Genomic DNA, 19355 nt, shown 5'->3' with positions numbered 1-19355 from the left:
AAAGCTTCCGAGAGAACATGAAAATAGAAAGTGAGACAGAATGCTAAGGAGGGTGAGAAATTTTCTTGCAAATGTGATGGGCTCGAACGTGGAAATGGAATTGGGGACCAGACGAAATTCATTCCCATCATAATTGGTGACCGAGTTGACGAGCCTCAGTCCAGTGGACAACCTTCAGGTAACTCCTGTACTGCATGCTAGTCAAATGAGTGGATAAATTTTCAAAACGCTTTTAGACCAAGTTTAACGTACCGATTAAATTTACTGTTAACAGATATGCACTCAAGCATATTTTATTCACGTGAAAAAATATTAAAAATGATAGTTTTGCAAAACTATCAACTGATAAATGCAAATTTCCATGATAACACATTTTCACAGGTATTTTTCAAAGAATTGTCTGTATTTTTTAACCGATTTTATTGCACCAAGTCTCATTTTGTACCTTAGCTGTTCCTCTACGAATTCACCACGTAGATTTTTTCTTTAAATTCATTCCTTCAGAAATTATAAATGAAAAAGTTTCTTCGTTTAATGAACAATTAGCTGCAACAGTGAAACGATTAAGTTAAAAAAAAACTACATGCTGAATTCGTAGAAAATCAGTTACGGAATAAAATGAGACTTGTTGCAGTAAAATCAGTCAGAAGACGCAGATAATTCTTTGAAAAATACCAGTGAAAATGTGTCATCGTGGAAATTTGCATTTATCAGTTGATTGTTTTGTAAAACTATCGTTTTTCATATTTTATACCGATTAAACGCAACAATGCGCTCAATCGGTATATTAAACTTGGTCTAAAAGCGTTTTGAAAATTTAGCACTCATTTGACTAGCATGCAGTACAGTAGTTGCTTTAAACTACTACTTTGCGTCGATTTTTTTCTTGCTTATATTACAGCGAGCGCCCAATGCTTTCTCGACGTTTGGCCGACCGCCAAATCCTGGAAAATTAGCATCCCGCTCGTTGTACCAATTGCTCGGCTTGTTGAGTTCTCGTGCCCAAATCGTTTAGTCACTTTTCCAGAAGATTTATCGCGACAGCTGATTTAAGAGCTGACGAATAACCGACATTAAGGACCCTTCAAGCGTCGATCCCATTGACTCCAGCTGATTCGCTTCGTTTATTCCCACACCTTGATCAAGCTCCGCTTTTGTCCGTTTCTCTGATGAACCCAATCGTCCCTGCCAGAGTCAACTTAGCTGACCTTTTGCAACGTACACACAAACCCTTGGACTTTTTGATCTTCGAGTACCGGCGCTTAAGCTACTATACGCGGTTCAAATTTATCGCGGACTTTCTGTGAACTGGAAATTTCACCCGGTCGTTTTGATCCTTGAATACAGTTCAAGGACAGCAGTTGAACGCTGTTTTCACAACTTCTTTGGCTCGGATCTTAAAAAAGTCATTGATTTCTGGATTTTTCATCTTCTGGAATCCTTTCATAATTGACGTACACAATTGTACTTTTTTCTCTGTTGAACTAAACCAGATGGTGACCCAAACAGAACAGTCGAGCAACGCCGGGTCCGTCACGCCCGACGATGGAGGTACGACCTTCAGCAAGTTACGACAGTTGGGCAGCGGCTTGATGAATGCTACCGGAAATGGTGAGTACGCATTTACCGTTGAGCACAAAGTGAGAGAAAACAACTTAACAAAGCTTAAGGGGTCTGCCCTAATTAGAATTTTCAAAAAATCCATTTAGTTTATTGCATTTTTCGAACGTATACATATTTAAGAGTATCATACTAAAATTTTATAAAAATCTGAGCAGTCCTGCCTTTGTTCAAACGCGTTTTTCCCAAAATAACGTTTTCGACGGCTCTTTGATAAAATCTCCGAAACCATTCAACCGATCCGTACCAAAATTTTGCCATATATTTTTTATGGCTGTGGCTATAGCGCACATCATGCGAATTTTGAAATTTTGAGTGGAACAATTTTCTTTTTTTTGCAAAAAACGATTAAAAAAACGGGCTTTTCCATAGTTTTTGAAAAAATGGCCGCCATTTTGTCGTTTTTGAAAAAATCAGAAATCGTATGATACCCGCTTTAGCCATTTACCTATTGAATCTAAAGTCACTCTTTTTTTCTCCGGTCATCCAATTCCAGAGGTTTTATCAACCCAAGCATCTTTTTTTTACCTGTCTTCTCCCCCATTTTTCTGTACGAAAACTGAGGAAAATAAAAAAAAATATTTTTGTGTATTTCAAGAGTGTACTTCTTAGGCCTAACACTTTTTATATACATAATTATAATTTATACTGGTAAAAAAAACCCTAAAAAAATGAATTCCTCAAAAAATCGTTTCAAGCTCGAGATCATTGCGAGTTCGAATAATCAAACATGGAGAGCCCACCGTTAAAAAAGTGGAGTCGAAATTTCCGGAGAGTTTACTCATTGCAGTCGAAAATCATTGGAACAAGATGAATTTGATGATTGAAATGACTCAACGATCGTAACCGAACGTCGAAAGTCACTAGGATTTTTTAACAGATAAAATTTTTATAAATGAGAAGAATTTCAATGAGCTCCTGGAATTTTTCGAACGGACGGCGTTTCGTTGCAAAAACGACGCACCGTTGGAGCCAGATACGAGTTTCGAATTACGTGCGTGTTCATACAAAAAAAACGGGAATCGTGGTGTAAAACTAATCCGGAAACTAGGGAAAGTGGCTTGGCTCCTTGCTATTTGATGCTCGGCGAATATTGGTTAACGAACGGCACGTCGCATGAAGAGATGGCAGAAAACACGGTGCTTATCTATGGGCTTGGAATATTTTTGTATTCATGGGTGGAGCGAAAAACGTTTTTTTTCCAAGAGAATTGATCGGAGAATCGGAGGACTGATACAGCGATTGGGAAAGGAAGGAAAAAATAGGCACGATTCGGATCGGGGCTCGCTTGGCAAATAGATCGTGTGTATTCCATTTTTATTGGCGTCTCTCCCTCACCCCGATCGTGATGCATCTTTATGTGGGTCTGTTAGCTCGTACGGGATTCCAGTTTTACCCTCGATATATTTCATTCCCCGGACTATGAGGAAGTCCTATATTTCTCCGTATCTCTTCGAATTTTTCACCGCTTCCCTCGGAAAAATCACATTCCTCGCTCTTTTTCCCCCTCACTCATCCTCCCTTATTAAGCCATCGCACGCACAGGGCGAAACAATTAAAAAGTAAATCCGCAGTGTCCAGTATTCCAATCAGCGAGCGAGTACTATAAAAATGAGGAAAAGAAATAACGAGAACGTCAAGCGTTAAACTCGTGACCTTAGCTACAAAGGATCGTTCTACGTTCTTGTCAAAGGAAAAAGATTTCATTTTCAGTACAATTTCAATTTTTATTCTCTTTTCCTATAACTGTTTGGAAAATTTTGTCTCCTCGCTTTGTGACATTCACAGCAGCTTTCAAATATAATCCTTTCACTGCAGCAGATAAAAAAGCGAATTTTCCTGGTTCTTAGTCCCACTCACTTCTCTCTCTCTCTCCCTCTCTTTATTCTCGCCCCTTTTTCCGAAACAACGACAGATTTTTCAATTCAGATTATATTTTCATTGGACGAGCTTACTCCAGGATGGAGCGAGGCTGCTGCAACGTCATTGCATTCTGACCCGTGCGGGTATAGGTTGCCATAGCCGGACGACCTTGGAACACATTTCCCTCTGCATATTCCTCTTTACGTTCTCGGATATTTCACATTCTCAACGCTTTTGTCTATATAATACTCCGGCTCGTTTCTCCCTTATCACATATATAACAACCGCGTGAGTATTTGCCTCAATTACGATCCATTAATTCTCATCTCATTGAGAACATGAATTTCTTGGAAAATGGTGCTTTTGCAGACGTTTATGAAAGCCTTGAAACGGCAAATTCACGAATTTTGGCACCTGTTGAGAAATTTTTCTCATTCATCCTCACTGATCGCTGAGTTTCCATTTCATTTTTCCAAAGTCTTTTCACTTTAATTGAATAGATAAGAAAATCATTTCGTGCGAAAATCCTCGCTAATGATCAGTCCCATGGATGCCAAGATTCGTCATTAATTGTTGATCTTATAACAGCTGAAGTAGAGCAACAGCTGAATGTCTTAAAAGACCACGAAACACGAGCAAACGACCGTCGATTCCTTCCTTCGACCCGAGATAGCGTCGAGAAAAAGAGATTCGTTCCCTCCATTCGGTATATTGTACCTTTGGGACTCGACGGACGTGCCTATACAAATGCTGAAATTTTCACCCTCGTCCTCATGACCCCGCAAAAAAACCGTTATTCACCTTTTACCTAAAAAACCGAGAAACGAAATGTGAAAAAGGCTTTTTCCGTATCGCTTCGTGATAATGATGGCCCTTGCTTCCACTAAGGATTTCATCATACAAAATAATCACAAAACACATTTATTAACCCTACACCTCATGTGCCTTTTTTCATACCCTCAACCTCATGACCGGGGTTTGAACGCACCCCACTCTTTTTCTGCTTATAAATCCGGTCCTACGATGCTCAACTAACTGACTTTATCCTACACCATTTTCTTCGTTTTTTTATAACGAAAAGAATGATGTACGATAAAACTAATTTCAATTGAATCTATATATAAAAAAATCCGTCGATAATCAGTCGATAATGTCGCTTGTTAGGACGGGAGCGTAGTTTGAAGTTCGCGTGGGGTGTGCTCACACCCCAGTCATGCGTTCTAGGGTTAATTATTCTTATTCTAGACCGGTTGAAAAATCATTAATCAGAATATTTCTTATCGCATCGATTCGATCGGACGACAGTTCTTTCACGATGAAGTAAAATCATCGTCCCGAGACAAACTTCCATCAAGAAACGAAAGAAATTGCGTTTATTAATTTTCTTTTGTACATTGCAGATAAACGGTACGGTGAAATCACTGCAAATTTCGCGAGCGTTATTTTGACAGTTGGTGCATATACTAGTGTTCGCTTCATGAAAAAGTGGCCTTTTTAACAGTATTTTTTCAATGTCTTTTTGCGTTTTTTAACGCTCTTCCATAAGATCCAATGTAAAAAACGAATTGAATTCTCTCAGAAACTGTATTATCGAATCTTTCGAACATATCTACCAATTTGCATAAAAATCCCTCTTTTTAGATATTTGGTACCGTTCCACCTGAAAACAATTTACGTTCGTTGTAGAAGAAATAAATGACAACGTTTCCAGGCGGATCGTTGCCAATTCACTCCATTCTTGGTACCCGAGACGAAATATACGTTGCCTCATTGTTTAGCGATGCTAAAACGAGGTGAAAATTAGAAACGAGAGTTTCTACAACTTTTCTACTTGAGCAATATATTTCTTGGATTTATTTGAGTCTCATAAGAGTCGTAAGAGTATTCCTTAAACGTTCTTTCAGCAGTGACAGAAAATTCCGTTTTTTTTTCTCTACAAATCGTGACTAAGCTTTTTTCTTTTCTCTCGTCCCTACGGTTCACGTCCCAATTAGCAGCTCCGTATCGTACCCTCGAGTTATGTGATATTCCCGCCCTCCTCGTTTCATCGTGGCTGAGGTAATGGTTCCGGAAAAAAAGAAAAAAACACAGTGCGAAGACTTCCCTGTGTACGCCAGGACCCTCAGGGCCTCCGGAACACCCGCCCACCCAGCAATATCTAATTCGTTCTTGTCCTCTTATTTCTTGTCCTTCGAAACCCATTTTTTGTCCTACGAGTACGCCTTTTTTCTATCCTTGTAATACTATTGGTTCAAATTTCGTGTCAAGTTTTATATTTTCTCATAAGAATGAATGAAACGTTTGAAAATTCACAAACTTTATTTTAGCGTTGTTCGGCGAACGCGTTCGTTTTAAACGTGCCTGATTTCGATGGAATTTGGGAAAGCTTGTCGAAGCTCTTTCCGCGGGTTGCAATTTAACGAATGAATAATGAATTTTCATTGCAAATTTACGTACTTTCGAGGCGTTTTCGCCATGATATTAGAGAGATTTGCGGGGGGATAAATATTTGCTGAAACCTTTGAATAATGGAGTTGAAATATTGTTGCAAGTAAGAGAATGCTGTCGGTACGAGCTGTTTCGTCTTTTTCCTTCAGATCAAACTCCATGTAAATCGGCTTAAACCGTTAGAAGGAATAATTTTGAATATCGAAGAGGTTACTTTGAAGATCGAGTACTTTGCCAGCTGCGTCACGCACATTGTCTCGCTGGGGGAGTCGGGCAAGAACTTCGGAGTGAAGTGAAAAACCGGAGGAAAAAAATTTTATTGCAGGGGGAGGGGGATCTGTCGAAATATAGATTTGCATGGAATCGTGGAATAATTTTTGCCTCTCGCGAAGACAAGAGAGCGAGAAAGTTCTTCGAGGGTGGAAACGAAATAAAGAGTTTTACGGGGGTGCCAAATAAGTGTTGATTCTCGCTGAGAGATTCTGCGAATCTTTTGATTTCGTGAGTCGCTTTCTTAGTTTAATTATCCGTGAGATCGTCTCAGGATTATTATTCAATCTGCTCGAGAGCTTTTCTCCGTTCTCTCAATGCGAAAGTCAAATGCTACATCGTAGAGTTGAACAAAAATGATATTCGGACGAGTTTTTTCGACCAGAAAAAACTTGACGGTTCCAGACGTCGCTGGAACGCTTTTAGTATTCCATTTTTCAATTTAGTCGTATCTGGAGATTATAAAATTATAAACGATCTAGTCACAATTTGTGAAGCAGACAAAATCGTATTTCTGACCATCGATTTGTTAAACTACAAACGAGCCGAGATCGCGAAACTTGATCATAATTGGCGAATAAATGGCGCCAGTAATTTAGTATATGAAACTATCTTTAATTAATTCGATTAATTGTTATTATTAAATATATTATTCATCAAATTATTCAATAATTAATTAACTAATGTAAAGCACCAATTATTTAAAAAGACTCGGTGTTGAGACCTTTTTCCACCCACCTTTAAATTCTGTCCAACTGGCTCACGTTTAACCCGTTACGGTCACCTGGGGTCCACTGGATCCCAGGTCAACTTTATGGCCATTTTATGCTAGGATAGGCTGTTCCGAATCGAACTTGACGCGCCGTTTGTTGTCTTTGGAATCCAATACTTTAAGTTTGAGCACTTTTCAAAAGTCTCCGTGGCATCAATTGGCTGGGGAACCTCGATTTGTGCAGACATGTTTTCGTGTGGGGTCCAATAAACCCTCCGTGATCGTGCAGAAGCAAAAATTTCAAAAAATCGGGTTTCAAAATCAATTTTTTTTATTCCAAAGTGCATTCAGCGACGTAAGTATTAATGCACGAACTAAATTATTTGTTTGAAGAGGATCAGTTAGATGTGAATTTTGCCGGCGAATGAAAAAGACAGAAAAACCAAAAACAGGGTCCTTCATGCAAACGTCCGATGTATGACGAGCATTGCATATATTTGTGCGTCGATCGCGGAGACCGCGATTAAAATGAAATTTTTCGTTCATGTTTTCATAATTTTCCATCGAAAGTACGCGATTTGTGTTAAGTAAATGCCATTTTTTACGATTATTTGTTCATTTAAGTGTTCCACTTCTATTTTTCGACGTCGACCAAAAGTCTCGAGTTTAAACTTCAAAATAAATATACTTATTTAACAGTCCATGAAAACTCTATTTTTTTCTTTAAAGTATAATATTTCAAGAGTAAAACGGCGTTTGATTTTTTACGATACGTCAAAAATTAAATTTTTCACGAATTTTCTTGTAAAAAAATTTAAACTCCGTTCATTTTTTTTCTCGTTGTGTCTTGACGACTTTGAAATCGTAGATGGAAGAAAATAACGATCCGATTATTTATAAAACATGTTAAATTGAAGTTTGACAAATGATTTAAGTCGATAGCTTAAAAAGAACGCAGACGATAACAGTTTTTGTGAGCGGGGCTCGATGGACCACGTGTGACCGATAAGTTATTATTTGGAGCTGTGACCGTAACGGGTTAAGGGTAATATCGAGCTCACATATACATTGAATAATAAATTTGTGATAATTAAACTCGTTAGTTCCGTGAATACAAGCTGCAGCGGTCGGAGGATTATCGTTGTACGTGCTTCGGATCGAGTTTCATCTTATTATTTCCTCTCTGTTTTTCTCTCCCTGCTCCCTCCACCTGTTTCCATTTCTCTGCCTGCTTTATCGAATCCTTCGAATATTCTTTCGTAACAATACGTTTCAATTTCCATTCTTCCACACCCTCGTTCTATTCCTCTTTTATTCCCTTGTTTTTCTATCTATTTTATTTCGTTATCTCACTTACCACCGCAAATCCTCCTCTTGTTTGTTCCTATAAACATATCTCGCTTCCGTTTACTGCGTCGATTACTTCTCACACGTTCTCCGTTCCATCGTCTGTTAACTCTCTCAGATCGGGGCCCATTTCACGTTGAAGGAAAATTGTTCCCTTCATAATTTTATCTCAAAATACTTTCTCGTTTGCACCTTTTGAGCATTTTTCATCGTTTCCTCGTCGGTCGCAGATATTAGTAATTCCGCGGGTGTTAAGAACGAAAAGAGTTCAGCTATTTTACTCAAGCCTTCGAATCTGTTTTACAACAGCCCCATTTAAACAGGGCCATTAAAAGGAGGGACCTCGAAAATAGAAATTGACACATGCGAAATCTGGCTGGGTGACGTTAGAAACTTCAAACTGTTGTAACCGTTGAACGGTTGGTTCTAGGCAAATGACTCTAAGGACTTTATTTGTAGGGAATTCAATTCTCCACAAAAATACGTCAGTAGAATATCTGATATTTTTTTTTACGAATGGTATGGAACAATATTCACTGAAGTTTTTTTTTCACGTGTTATTACGGAAAATTGAAGTGGGCCGGCCGAAATAATTTTATTTCGAGCTGTTCTCACGGCTAGCTTCATCGTTTGGCATAATAAGAAGAAAAATTCTTGTGGAGCCGGAAAAAAAATATCGATTTTTTCGACACACCTTAATATATATATTTTAATGATGTGCTATGCACAAAATTGGCCTTCACAACTCAACGAATTGAGGTCTCAGCAGTTGGTAATAGGCTTGGACTAGCGTGCACAAGCATATCCGTTTCCCTCTCACCGCCTGCCCCGTAATTCGTGATCCACCCTCCTTAATGATTCCTAAGAAATCACTCGTTTTTTCATATTCGGAGGCTCGATACGCTGGACCAGATGTCGTTCGGCATGATTCTTGCCTCCAATTAAATCGTGCAGAACAATTAGTTCGTTTCTGCGTTGATACACGATTGAATTTATTATTTGAATATATCAAGCATCAAAGATCGTTGAATAGTGAAGAAATCATTACAAATTCAAGGTCCTTCGTAGCTGATTTTATCGTCCACTCGAATGGGATACCACTTGACGCTTTTAGTGTGTAAGGCAACTGAAATTGTCCTGCGCGCTCGTAAATCAATCGGGGTACATGCAAATTCATTTAAAATATGCACGAGACCTTCAACGGCAAATGTTCAATGTTTTGGAAACAGCGTGCAAAATATCTCATCGAGTTTTTCGAATCGACCAACGTTCCTCTTTTTTCAACTGAACATTTCTTTATGTCTACTTACATGGGGTTAGCGTTCAGCATCCAATTTAGACATGACATTTTTCATGTACGTATATAAAGAAAGTCAGGAACATATTTGACTGTGGGGAGGTTTCACTGCTGCGGATTCTATATCTGGCTAGCAACTACTAAATATGAATGCAGTTCTGAAAATCGTTAATTTGGAAGGCTTCGTGCTCCGCCGTCCTCATACTGAATTCCCAATCGCAATCTGTATTAATAGTGCTTCCATAGTACGAATGCCTTTGAACCAGGACAAATACCTTCGCTTTGGTACTGCGATCTCTGTCTCTGTTAAACGAAAATTGAAACAAGCTCCTCGGGTACTAGGACATTCAAACAGAGTGTACGATTCATCTTTATCTCGGTCGATCCTAATTATCTGTGTCGTTCCTTCCGTTATACGCACGCTTAATTAGTTGAGTGAATTGAAAAAATCGTATATTCCGGACGTTTCAACACAATTTAAATATCGCGAATGAGATATTCGCTGACGCTGGTATCCGACGAAGCGTCGCGTCTTCGTTTCTCATTTCATGGCTCATTATTCCTCTAAATACTTCCAACAAAGTTTGCTTCGTTTTTGTCTCTGAGAGTTTTCTCGCCTCGAGGCTAATGAGTTTGCTAATTCTTCATTCACCGTCGGAGCTGGAGGAGGCGATTGACATTCGGAAAAACGTCACGATTCATTTAGGCCTATTCAATCGTGTTTCCCTCTGCTCAATCGATTACGATTATCTGCTTGTATATACATCGAGATGTCTCGGCCGATCAAAGCGAGCTTCCATCGCTGCGTCTAAGCTTTCTATATGTACTCGCCGACCATTCCGTCTCGCCAATCTCCGATGTGCTTGGCTCCATTCTGTACCGTATTGTATTACGAAGTTACCATTCCATCGTTCCTCGAATTATCCACTTCCCACTCAAACTGGATTCGTCTGAATTCGACGATCACTGCAGCTGTTGGCATTTTTCCGGAAAACTGTGATTTCGAATGGAATCTTAAATTCGCATCGATTATTTGTTGGCTTGTTGAAATGAGCTGGTTGAGAAAAATATAAAGCGCTCGGAATGCATTCGCCGTTTAGGGCACGACATTTTTTCTTTCAGACACTTTTACAAGTCTAATTTCTAGCAAACGTCATTGGCGTCGGGACTGCTCCGCGTCCCGAAGTATTTTGTCGAAGGAATGATTCGTTATTCATCAATATCTGAGTTTCCCTAGTTTTTGCTTAAGATCTCGAAAGCTCAGTTGCCAAATTGTGACTCGAACGGACCCTAAAACGCTTAGGACGGAATCGCGCTCCTGCAATAATGTCTTTCATATTAAATGGGGTCGAGCAAAATTCGTGAAACTTTGGAATGACTATGATGACTAAGAGGGAAATTTCGAGGGCCACGAGAGTGTTCTGAATTCGTCGTCGCTGTGGTGGCTTGATGATTCGAAGGCAAAGTTTTAGTTTGAAATTAATTGAGACATTTCGTTGAGAATCTTTGCTTCATCAATTGTAATTAGAATCAATGAAAAAATCCACCACACTTCGCTTTGATCTTATTAAACTCGATGTAAATCTGTTTTTTCATTGAGTCCGTTTGCATCAACATGTTTGAGAATGACGAGCAAGAGAAATTTTTCTTGAGCAAGTTATTTTTATTAGTCTCTACGTCTTGGAAAAACCTCTCGATTTTTTTCATATTTTTTGTAGCCGAAAAGGATTATTTAAAAAAATGAGAGAGAGAAGAAGATTATCGGCGGAAGAGTTTATATATTAAGGTGAAAAGCATGAAAATATTACGAGTCTTATCCACCTGGGAAATGGTATCAGGCAGCAATTTTTCAAAAAGTTTAATTGGATCCACCGGATAAATGCGTTTCTCGTCGCTCTCGCTCTCGCTCCTTTTCTCTATTAATCGTGCCGGGCTTCTCTCTCCTCCGAGTTGTCACAGTAGCAAGGTTCTTAATCGAATTTTTAGGTTATTTTTCAGCGAGAATTGACAGGGTGAAAAGTTTTTACCCCAAAAACTTTTTATCTCTTTTTATCGGAGAACTTAAACAAGATGGTTTAAGAGCCGACAGAGTCAATCGAGTCTTTTTTTTCAGGATATTTATTTTTCAACTGAATCACGAAATTACTTGATAATATTCTTTCAATTATAACTCACGGTTGTCTCGTTCCTTTTTCACGAATAATATCCTACTTTTTGAAATTCGTTTTTACAAAAATTTTTCTCTCTCCCTTTTATTTACAGTCACTAAATTGTCACCAGCCAAAATTACTCCGGTCGAGGATATTCAACCAAAGGAAGAAATACTCGTCATCGAACCACCCAAACCGTGAGTCACATTCTTTCACATTATTTACCAAGTAAATACGACGAACGAGCACCAAAGAGTTGAGGAACTTTCGTTCGATTTGCATCGACGTATTTGCTTATAACAAACAAATAGCCCAGTTGGGGTAGCAAAAAAAAGGGCTGAACCCTGCAAAAAATCCCGTGCTCAATTTTATTGTTAGAATCTTTGGGGAAGTCTAAATTCAAAAGGGCGACCAAATTCCAACGGTGCGTCAGCCGCCATTTTGAATTTAAGCTAAAACGGTTTTTGCTTAATAACTTTGCCATTTTCAATTTTTCGATGAATGCTTAAATGACAAAGTTGTTGCAAATTCAATTCTCTACAATTTATTTGTTGCGATTTTTTTGTATAATCGATATTTTTAAAGTTAAGCGGCAAAATAGTGAAAAAGTATTATTATCGAATTATCTCGTTTAATATTAACTTTTGGACATAAATGTTTTACAACAAAGTTGCAGGGAATTAAATTTCCAAGAAATTTGGTCCTCACGATTTTTTTCGTAGAATCAATATTTCACATGCTTTTTGCTTCCCCCCTTAAAATTGTTTTTGCGCCAGAACGAAAGTGACTAACACTCAATTTTCCTTCAACCGCATTATTTTATGCATCACATCAAAATAATAAGAAGCACAGAATAGTACAAACACCGACCAAAATATGGGAATTAACGAAACAAGAGAAATCTCATTCGAAATTTTGTTTTTATTAACATTCATCATTTCAAGCGATTCAAGAATAAAAAACCGGTTATATAATTCCAATTGTTCCAAGCTGCCGTGCATTTTTACTCATCACCTTTTTTCTGCGTCACCCTTCTCGTTCAAGCCAGCTTCAAGTATTTTTACGATCACGTTCGTCGGACTCGATTTAATCATTTGTTTTTCGTCTCTCTATTTTTATGTGTGTGTGTCTGTTTATATTACGTGTTTTAACAGGAAACCGGAACCTGGGAAACCAGCGAGTCGTGAGGGCGCCTGTAGGATATGCCTCAAGTCCTTTAAACCGGAGGATTTCTCGAGGACGTGCAACGAGTGCCATTACAAGGTTTGCGAGGATTGTGGTTACTCGACGAAACCTGATTCCGATGACCCGGTGAGTCTTTATACTCAATTATATTTTCCTCAAGTCATGCGATCCACTCGGTCACAAACAAAATTATCTTTTTGTTTGCGTATTTTTATTGAACCATCGATTTTAGAGACTCGAATCTTTAGTAATTCGAATCTGGAGTAATTCGGTTCATGGTTCAACTCGTTTCTATTTTTACCGGAATGTAGAAAAATGCAAATCGTGAAGTTTTTTTTTTTATCGCAGATCAGTTCTTCAGGAATTTTGACTTTGTGGCTGATATTTTTTGCATTCGTTACTGTGATTGAATGGTGAAAATATACGAACTCGAGTAACGAATACGATGAAGAAAATGTCATGAAATATCCGTAACCGATCGAGGTATTTTTCAAAAGAGATAAATTCACTCAATTTTACAAATCATAATGGCGACAAGTAGTGCTTCGGAGCGGTGACCGAAAAGTGAGTTTTGATTACTTGAAAAGCCGTTGAAAAGAAGAAATGTGAGCACGAGCTTATAAGTACATGAAGTCGGGGGCCATTTTCGGTTCAACCAACCGCAAAGTTTGATCAAAAGTTTGTGCGTTCTAACTCCACTGTACGGATGGAAAAATCAGCTGCGTCTTTCTCAGTTGCTCTCGACAACAAAAAGAGTAAGAAAGGGATTGATTAATCTTTTAAGCAATATTGCCGAATAATATACAATCAGAATGCAACCAGTAATTAATTACAAAAGAAAAAAAAAATACGTAAAAATAGTACAAAGTCGAGGCGGAAAATAGGAACAAAAATACAATTTTTTTCAAATTTTTTTACCACATGGCTATCGAATAATTGAGCGTTAAATCGAAGTTCTTATGCACGAGATGTAACAAACAGGTGAACTTTAGTATTCAATTACTCGAGATCCATGTGGTCGAAAAATCTAAAAAAATGTATGTTGTCGTATATATTTTGAAAGAATACATTTACCAAATTTTATTAAATTCTTATCATTTTGAAATTCTTTATATTTTTAAGGAAGTTGAAGTGGTACAAGTTATGACCTGTACTTTTCAAAAGTTAGGCCAGTTTACAGTTTGGCAATGTTGCATACACTTTAAAGAAAAGTTGACAAAAAAAGACGAAAAACTGGCGAACGCTCAGTCGAAAACACGAAGGGTGACGATCCTAGTCTCAAAAAACTGCACGGGAAACAGATTATTATTAATATAATCTCAGCAAATCTCCTAATAAATCTGAAAAAATTGACATTATTCCACAAGCCTTGCTAATGTTGCCCAAAAAATTTCGTATTTTTAGCATCATTTTTAACGGAGATATCACCGAATGTGTCTTGACTTCCATAAGATTACATGTTATTTGGCCCAAATTGTTATTGATTTTTCTCAGCAACGACGTTCCTAAACTATCTGAAAATTTAACTGATTTTTTTTACACTTCACTTTATAAGATGCGATCGGTTTAAAAGCGATGACATCATTTTCATTCTAATGCCTCAACTTCCTTAACATGGTTTAGCATTCCAACATTGTATTGTCGCGATCCACCCTCCTTAACAATAGTCATTTTCATTACAGCAATATACTTAAATTTAATTTCTAATTCTTTGGAGAATACATTTTCGAATACAATTTCAGATACTTTAAATAAATTCCGTAATTGACACAATTGAGTATATAGACAATATAGAGGGAGAGAGAGATTGATTGATTGAATAATATATATGCCTTAGACGATGTCTTTTATTAGGCAAGTAGGCAAGATACAGAAATAGAACAAAAAGTGACAAGTAATAAAATAACAAAAATGTACAGAAATAAAGTAAACCAAAGATAGTGAATTGGTCATTATGACCGACGAATTGTTTGTAATATTGCCAGCGCCAAATATGACAAATAAAGCTTACTAAAGTAGAGAGATTGATTATTGATTGATTATTTAATAATGCCCTGGATAACCATAGGGCAATAAATACAGAATTTGTACATCATATAAAACAAGTATATAACACTACAATTTAGACTTAAGAATTAAGAATATTATATTACCAAAGGCTATGTGACAGGAGTGAGCGAAAGGCATGAATAAGACAGATCGAAATACATATACTTTAAGTATTCATAATAAGAATATTATCACTTTCTTTCTCAAAAAGATATTCATGTAACCTGTTTTTGAAAACCACAAGAGACGGAGACGACGTGACTAAAAGTGGAAGAGAGTTCCAGAAATACATTGTCGCTAAGGAAAAAGAATTTCTAAAAGTTGCGGTTCTATGTAGGGGAATTTCAAATCCGTGGTTAGTATAATTTCTAAAAGAATAATTCGACAAGCGCACTATGGAAAAAAGCTCTGAAAGATAAGAAGGGACTTGATGTCGCAGCACCAAACTAGAGAGAGAGAGGGTGGAAGGGAGGGAAAAAATAAGAATATTATGAGAAGACAAGGGAGGAGAGGGAATGAAAACAAATTCTTTCGCGCACACTAGACAGAGTTGAAAAGTTCGTTCGCCTCGTGGGGATTTGCTTAACCCGTTTACGGTGACGCTCTTCTTTCAACGATTATTCTCAGTTAATTCTTATGCACTCTCTACTTTCTGTCATGCCCTTTTCCATCTTTATATTTTTCCTCTTTGCCCCTTTCCTTCTTCGTTTTTTCGTTGTACACGCGCCTCAAGAGATATTTCAAAGTTTGCATTTAAGCCCGCAAGAACACAAAGCTGCCCGGGGCTTCTTCCTCATCTTGTACTTTTACGAAACATACACATAAGAATATGCATTGTATCTCGACTATTTTGCATATATTACTTGCGTCCACATCACGCATCCTTGTCGCTAAATTCATTCGCCATTTTCATCGTCAGAGCACATACCCGAAAACTCAAACGTTATTGCTTTGGAAATATTCCAATAAAAGGATTTCGCCACTGGCATGCCAACGAGCGGAAACCATTTTTTTATTTTTATGATTACAAATGGGACACTCCGAATACACTTTTTTTTCTTTTATAATCAGCTCGTTCCTGCTTCTGTCCTTGCACGAGGCACGAGCCCCTTCCTCCCGCCCCTCTTTGCCGACTGCCATGAGATCCGTGAAACTGGATAGTCTAGTTCCGAGGGATCGATTAATTTATCGAGAAATTTTCGACCCCGTAACGCAAGCGCTTCATCATGAAATGTTGGCATCCAAACGTGACCTTCCGCCGGATTTCGGATCTTGCAAAAACGCTGTTTCATCTTTCCATCTTTCCGACATTTCATATTTTCCACCGCGATGTTCTGGAACAGTTCGCCCTCTGCTATTTTTCATTTACGAACTAAAAACGAGAAAAAAGCAAATGAGTCTTTCGTTTTCTATTAAGTGATTCATCAAAGCGACGCTCTAGTGATTTCTCATTCACTGCGAATAGGTGCCGAGACAAAAGACTCAATAAGTGGATTTTTATCCTTCTTCAATCTTAGTCACACTCAGCCGTTTTTCTTCATCCATATTTATGTATAGATAAAAACACACGCAGTCGTCCATGTACATTTTTTTCGTTTTTTTCCCTTCCTCTCTCTTTCTTTAATGCGTTTATCTCGCGCACCACACTGATCCATATCCTTTTTTAATCCTCCGCGTAGGCTGGTGCGCGCCACGAGCTTTTTTCTCCTCCCTTCCGTCACGCACCTAGTCTATATCTCTCGCGTTTCTATCTCACCCCGTGAGGGGACGCCCCGGAACGCAATAACGGAAATAACGCGAGTCTTCTAACTCCTTCTCCCATCCCTTAGTTTCTCTCCTTTTTTTGTGCTTTCTCTAATTTTTTCTCGCTTTATCATGCTGGGAGCACACTTCGTGTGGACTATTCATCCCTGCGCGAACAACCCTGCGGAAAATGATGCTCACTACGTGACATTTCTCGCGCACCTTTCTCCATAACACGTTTCATCACAAAATTCGAGCTCCTCCTCGCTAGCTGAACACACTCAATGGCTTCGATCTCCATTTTATGCAAGCAGAATATTACAAACGGTTGTGATAATTGTACGAAAAAAAATAATGCAGTTTTTCGTTTAAATATTATGGACAAGATAAATGTTGAAAATTCATACTTTTCATACTTTTTCCATCGCGTTTGATCCGAGGATTTTTCAGCCTCCAATTTCAACATCAAAATCAATAATTTCGCAAGCCACGAATATAAATTCTGATAAAACGAAACTGAGGATTTTTTTCCGTCGGAAAGCGTTGCCCAACTGAAAACTTGTAGCTTTTGTTTCGACGCTTTTTGTAATTGAGTTCGAGTGGAGATAATTGTAACTGGATTCACTGCACGTATCAATGCAGATTTCGACCTACCGATCGGAAACAATGCAATCGAAAACTCGTTCTTCGTTGGATTGTGTATTGTTCGTTTAAATAAAATTTTCTACAGGAAATATTGATTTTAATTCGAACGAAAAACGATGCACATTTTCCCGGTGCAATCGATCGGAATAAAAAAGTCGTTCTCGAAATTTCTACTCGAAACCAATGACTCAAAATAATTTCGAAGCTCCGTCATTTTTTGCACCGAACGCTCAATTTTTTGGCTCGACCATGATACTGATTTTTGTTTTTGATCATCGCTTGTTTCAGTCGAGCGTCACCAAATCAATGATTTAAGGAGGGTGGATCGCGATGATACAACGTTGCCATGCTAAAGCATGTTAAAAATATTAAGAATTTCAAAATGATAAGAATTTTATAAAATTTGGTAAATGTATTCTTTAAAAATATATAAGACAATATAAATTTTTTTAGATTTTTCTACCACATAGCTCTCGAGTAATTGAACACTAAAGTTCACGTCTATAAGCAAAGAGTTTACATATATACAATTGTACATCTCGTACATAACGCTCAATTATGCGAAAACCATGTGGTAAAAAAATTTGAAAAAAAAAAATTTATTTTTGTAGGGGAGACTGGAGCAAAACGGGATACCCGAAAAATGAGAGAAATTTTGTTGTCTTTTTCTTTCAATTTTTATACTTGTCCGTAAAAAAACACGAAGCGTATTTTTTCCAAAATATCTTGTTTTTTTTGGATTTTGATTTTTTTTTAAATTCGTTTTTTTCAAATTCTCTTTTTTTACATCACTTCCAAAGTGAAAACGTTTTTGCACAGACATACAAAAAGTATTTGTATATCTGCAATTACTGCCTCGTAGATTATGTTTGCGGACCATCATGTGTGGTTGCATATGCACATGAATCATGTGTCCACTTCACACAACTTTGACACTGAATCCACGATTGCAGTGGATAAAGAATACAAATTTTTACAAAATAAACATTGGCAATCTTCGCTATTATTCATATCATTAATTTTTAATTGAATTACAAAGGGTGCGTTCGACGTACGTTAGAGCGTTGTAAGCGGTGAGAGCGCTCACAGCGCGCGCTCGACTTACGTTTGAGCGCTGTAAGCGCTGAGATCGCTTTCAACGCTTGCAGCGGTAAGTCGGAAGCACTCGGTTACGGGTGCATTGAATTAAAATCATAGTAAAATAAAAAATTCATGAGTTTTTGAAAAGTACCCCTTTTTGCCTCGGAATTTTTTTCTTTTTTTTTGAAAATTGAAAAGAATTCCAGTACGTTTCTTAGTTTTTGGGAGTAAAAAATAGACAGAGCTTTTCCCAAACTTCGGAAGAGTTCAATATTTCCTTAGGTATCCCTTTTTGCCCCGGTCTCCCCTACTTGATGCCAAAGAATGTTATCACGAAATTTGATCAAATTCTGATTATTTTCATTTCGTGATCCACCCTCCTTAAGAAAGAAATAGAGCAAGAATCCAATCAGGATTGAAGTTTCGAGAGCGACGCCATTGTCCTTGGTAACTCGGGCGCGCGTTCCGCGTCCCAATCAAATATACTTTTCGCTGTTTTCAGTCGACCTGGTGCTGCAGTGTTTGCAAGAGAAAAATGTCAAAGGGTCAACCCCTGTTGAACGACGATTCGACGGAGTCTCACCTCGATATACCGAGTCAACCGATGAGAAGACGGCACAGTGACGTTAAATTGGACTCGCAGAATGACGTTCAAATGTGTGGTCTCGGGCGTGGCCTCGCACCACCCAAGAATTCGGATGCTGGTAGACGACACTCCGACGTCTCACCAGCAACGCTCAAAGAACTTGAGAAGGTGAGTAATGAGAAGTTGCGGTGGAGCAGATCAATAGGATGCAATGTGCCTAATTTATGTCACGCAGTTTCATTGTTGAGCAACAAACCCTCTCAGATTTATCGCTGTACAATCTTTCAGAACACTCTAAACAAACGTAGAACGTTTTAAAAGTTTCATCTGACGAATCTCTGGCATTATTTTTCCAAGGCA

The 19355-nt window shown here is 38.1% G+C and overlaps 1 protein-coding gene across 8 annotated transcripts in view; it reads left to right on the top strand.

Annotated features, from left to right (window-relative positions):
- Fife (regulating synaptic membrane exocytosis protein fife) overlaps positions 1 to 19355 on the top strand; it is a 162596-nt gene that overhangs the window by 53460 nt on the left and 89781 nt on the right. For all 8 annotated transcript variants that reach the window (XR_006261948.1, XM_043427871.1, XM_043427874.1 and 5 more), the window contains exons 3-6: positions 1494 to 1611; positions 11820 to 11904; positions 12862 to 13018; positions 18912 to 19163. Coding sequence is in view for 7 of the 8 variants with exons in the window: in XM_043427871.1 (XP_043283806.1) it covers positions 1494 to 1611; positions 11820 to 11904; positions 12862 to 13018; positions 18912 to 19163 (612 nt within the window). In the remaining variant the exon portion in view is untranslated. The remainder of the gene's footprint in view (positions 1 to 1493; positions 1612 to 11819; positions 11905 to 12861; positions 13019 to 18911; positions 19164 to 19355) is intronic.

The sequence above is a fragment of the Venturia canescens genome, chromosome 9, assembly GCF_019457755.1.
Source record: "Venturia canescens isolate UGA chromosome 9, ASM1945775v1, whole genome shotgun sequence".
In the NCBI taxonomy this organism is placed as follows: Eukaryota; Metazoa; Arthropoda; class Insecta; order Hymenoptera; family Ichneumonidae; genus Venturia; species Venturia canescens.
Note: the sequence above shows the minus strand (reverse complement) of the source record. Positions and strands in the feature narration are given on the sequence as shown.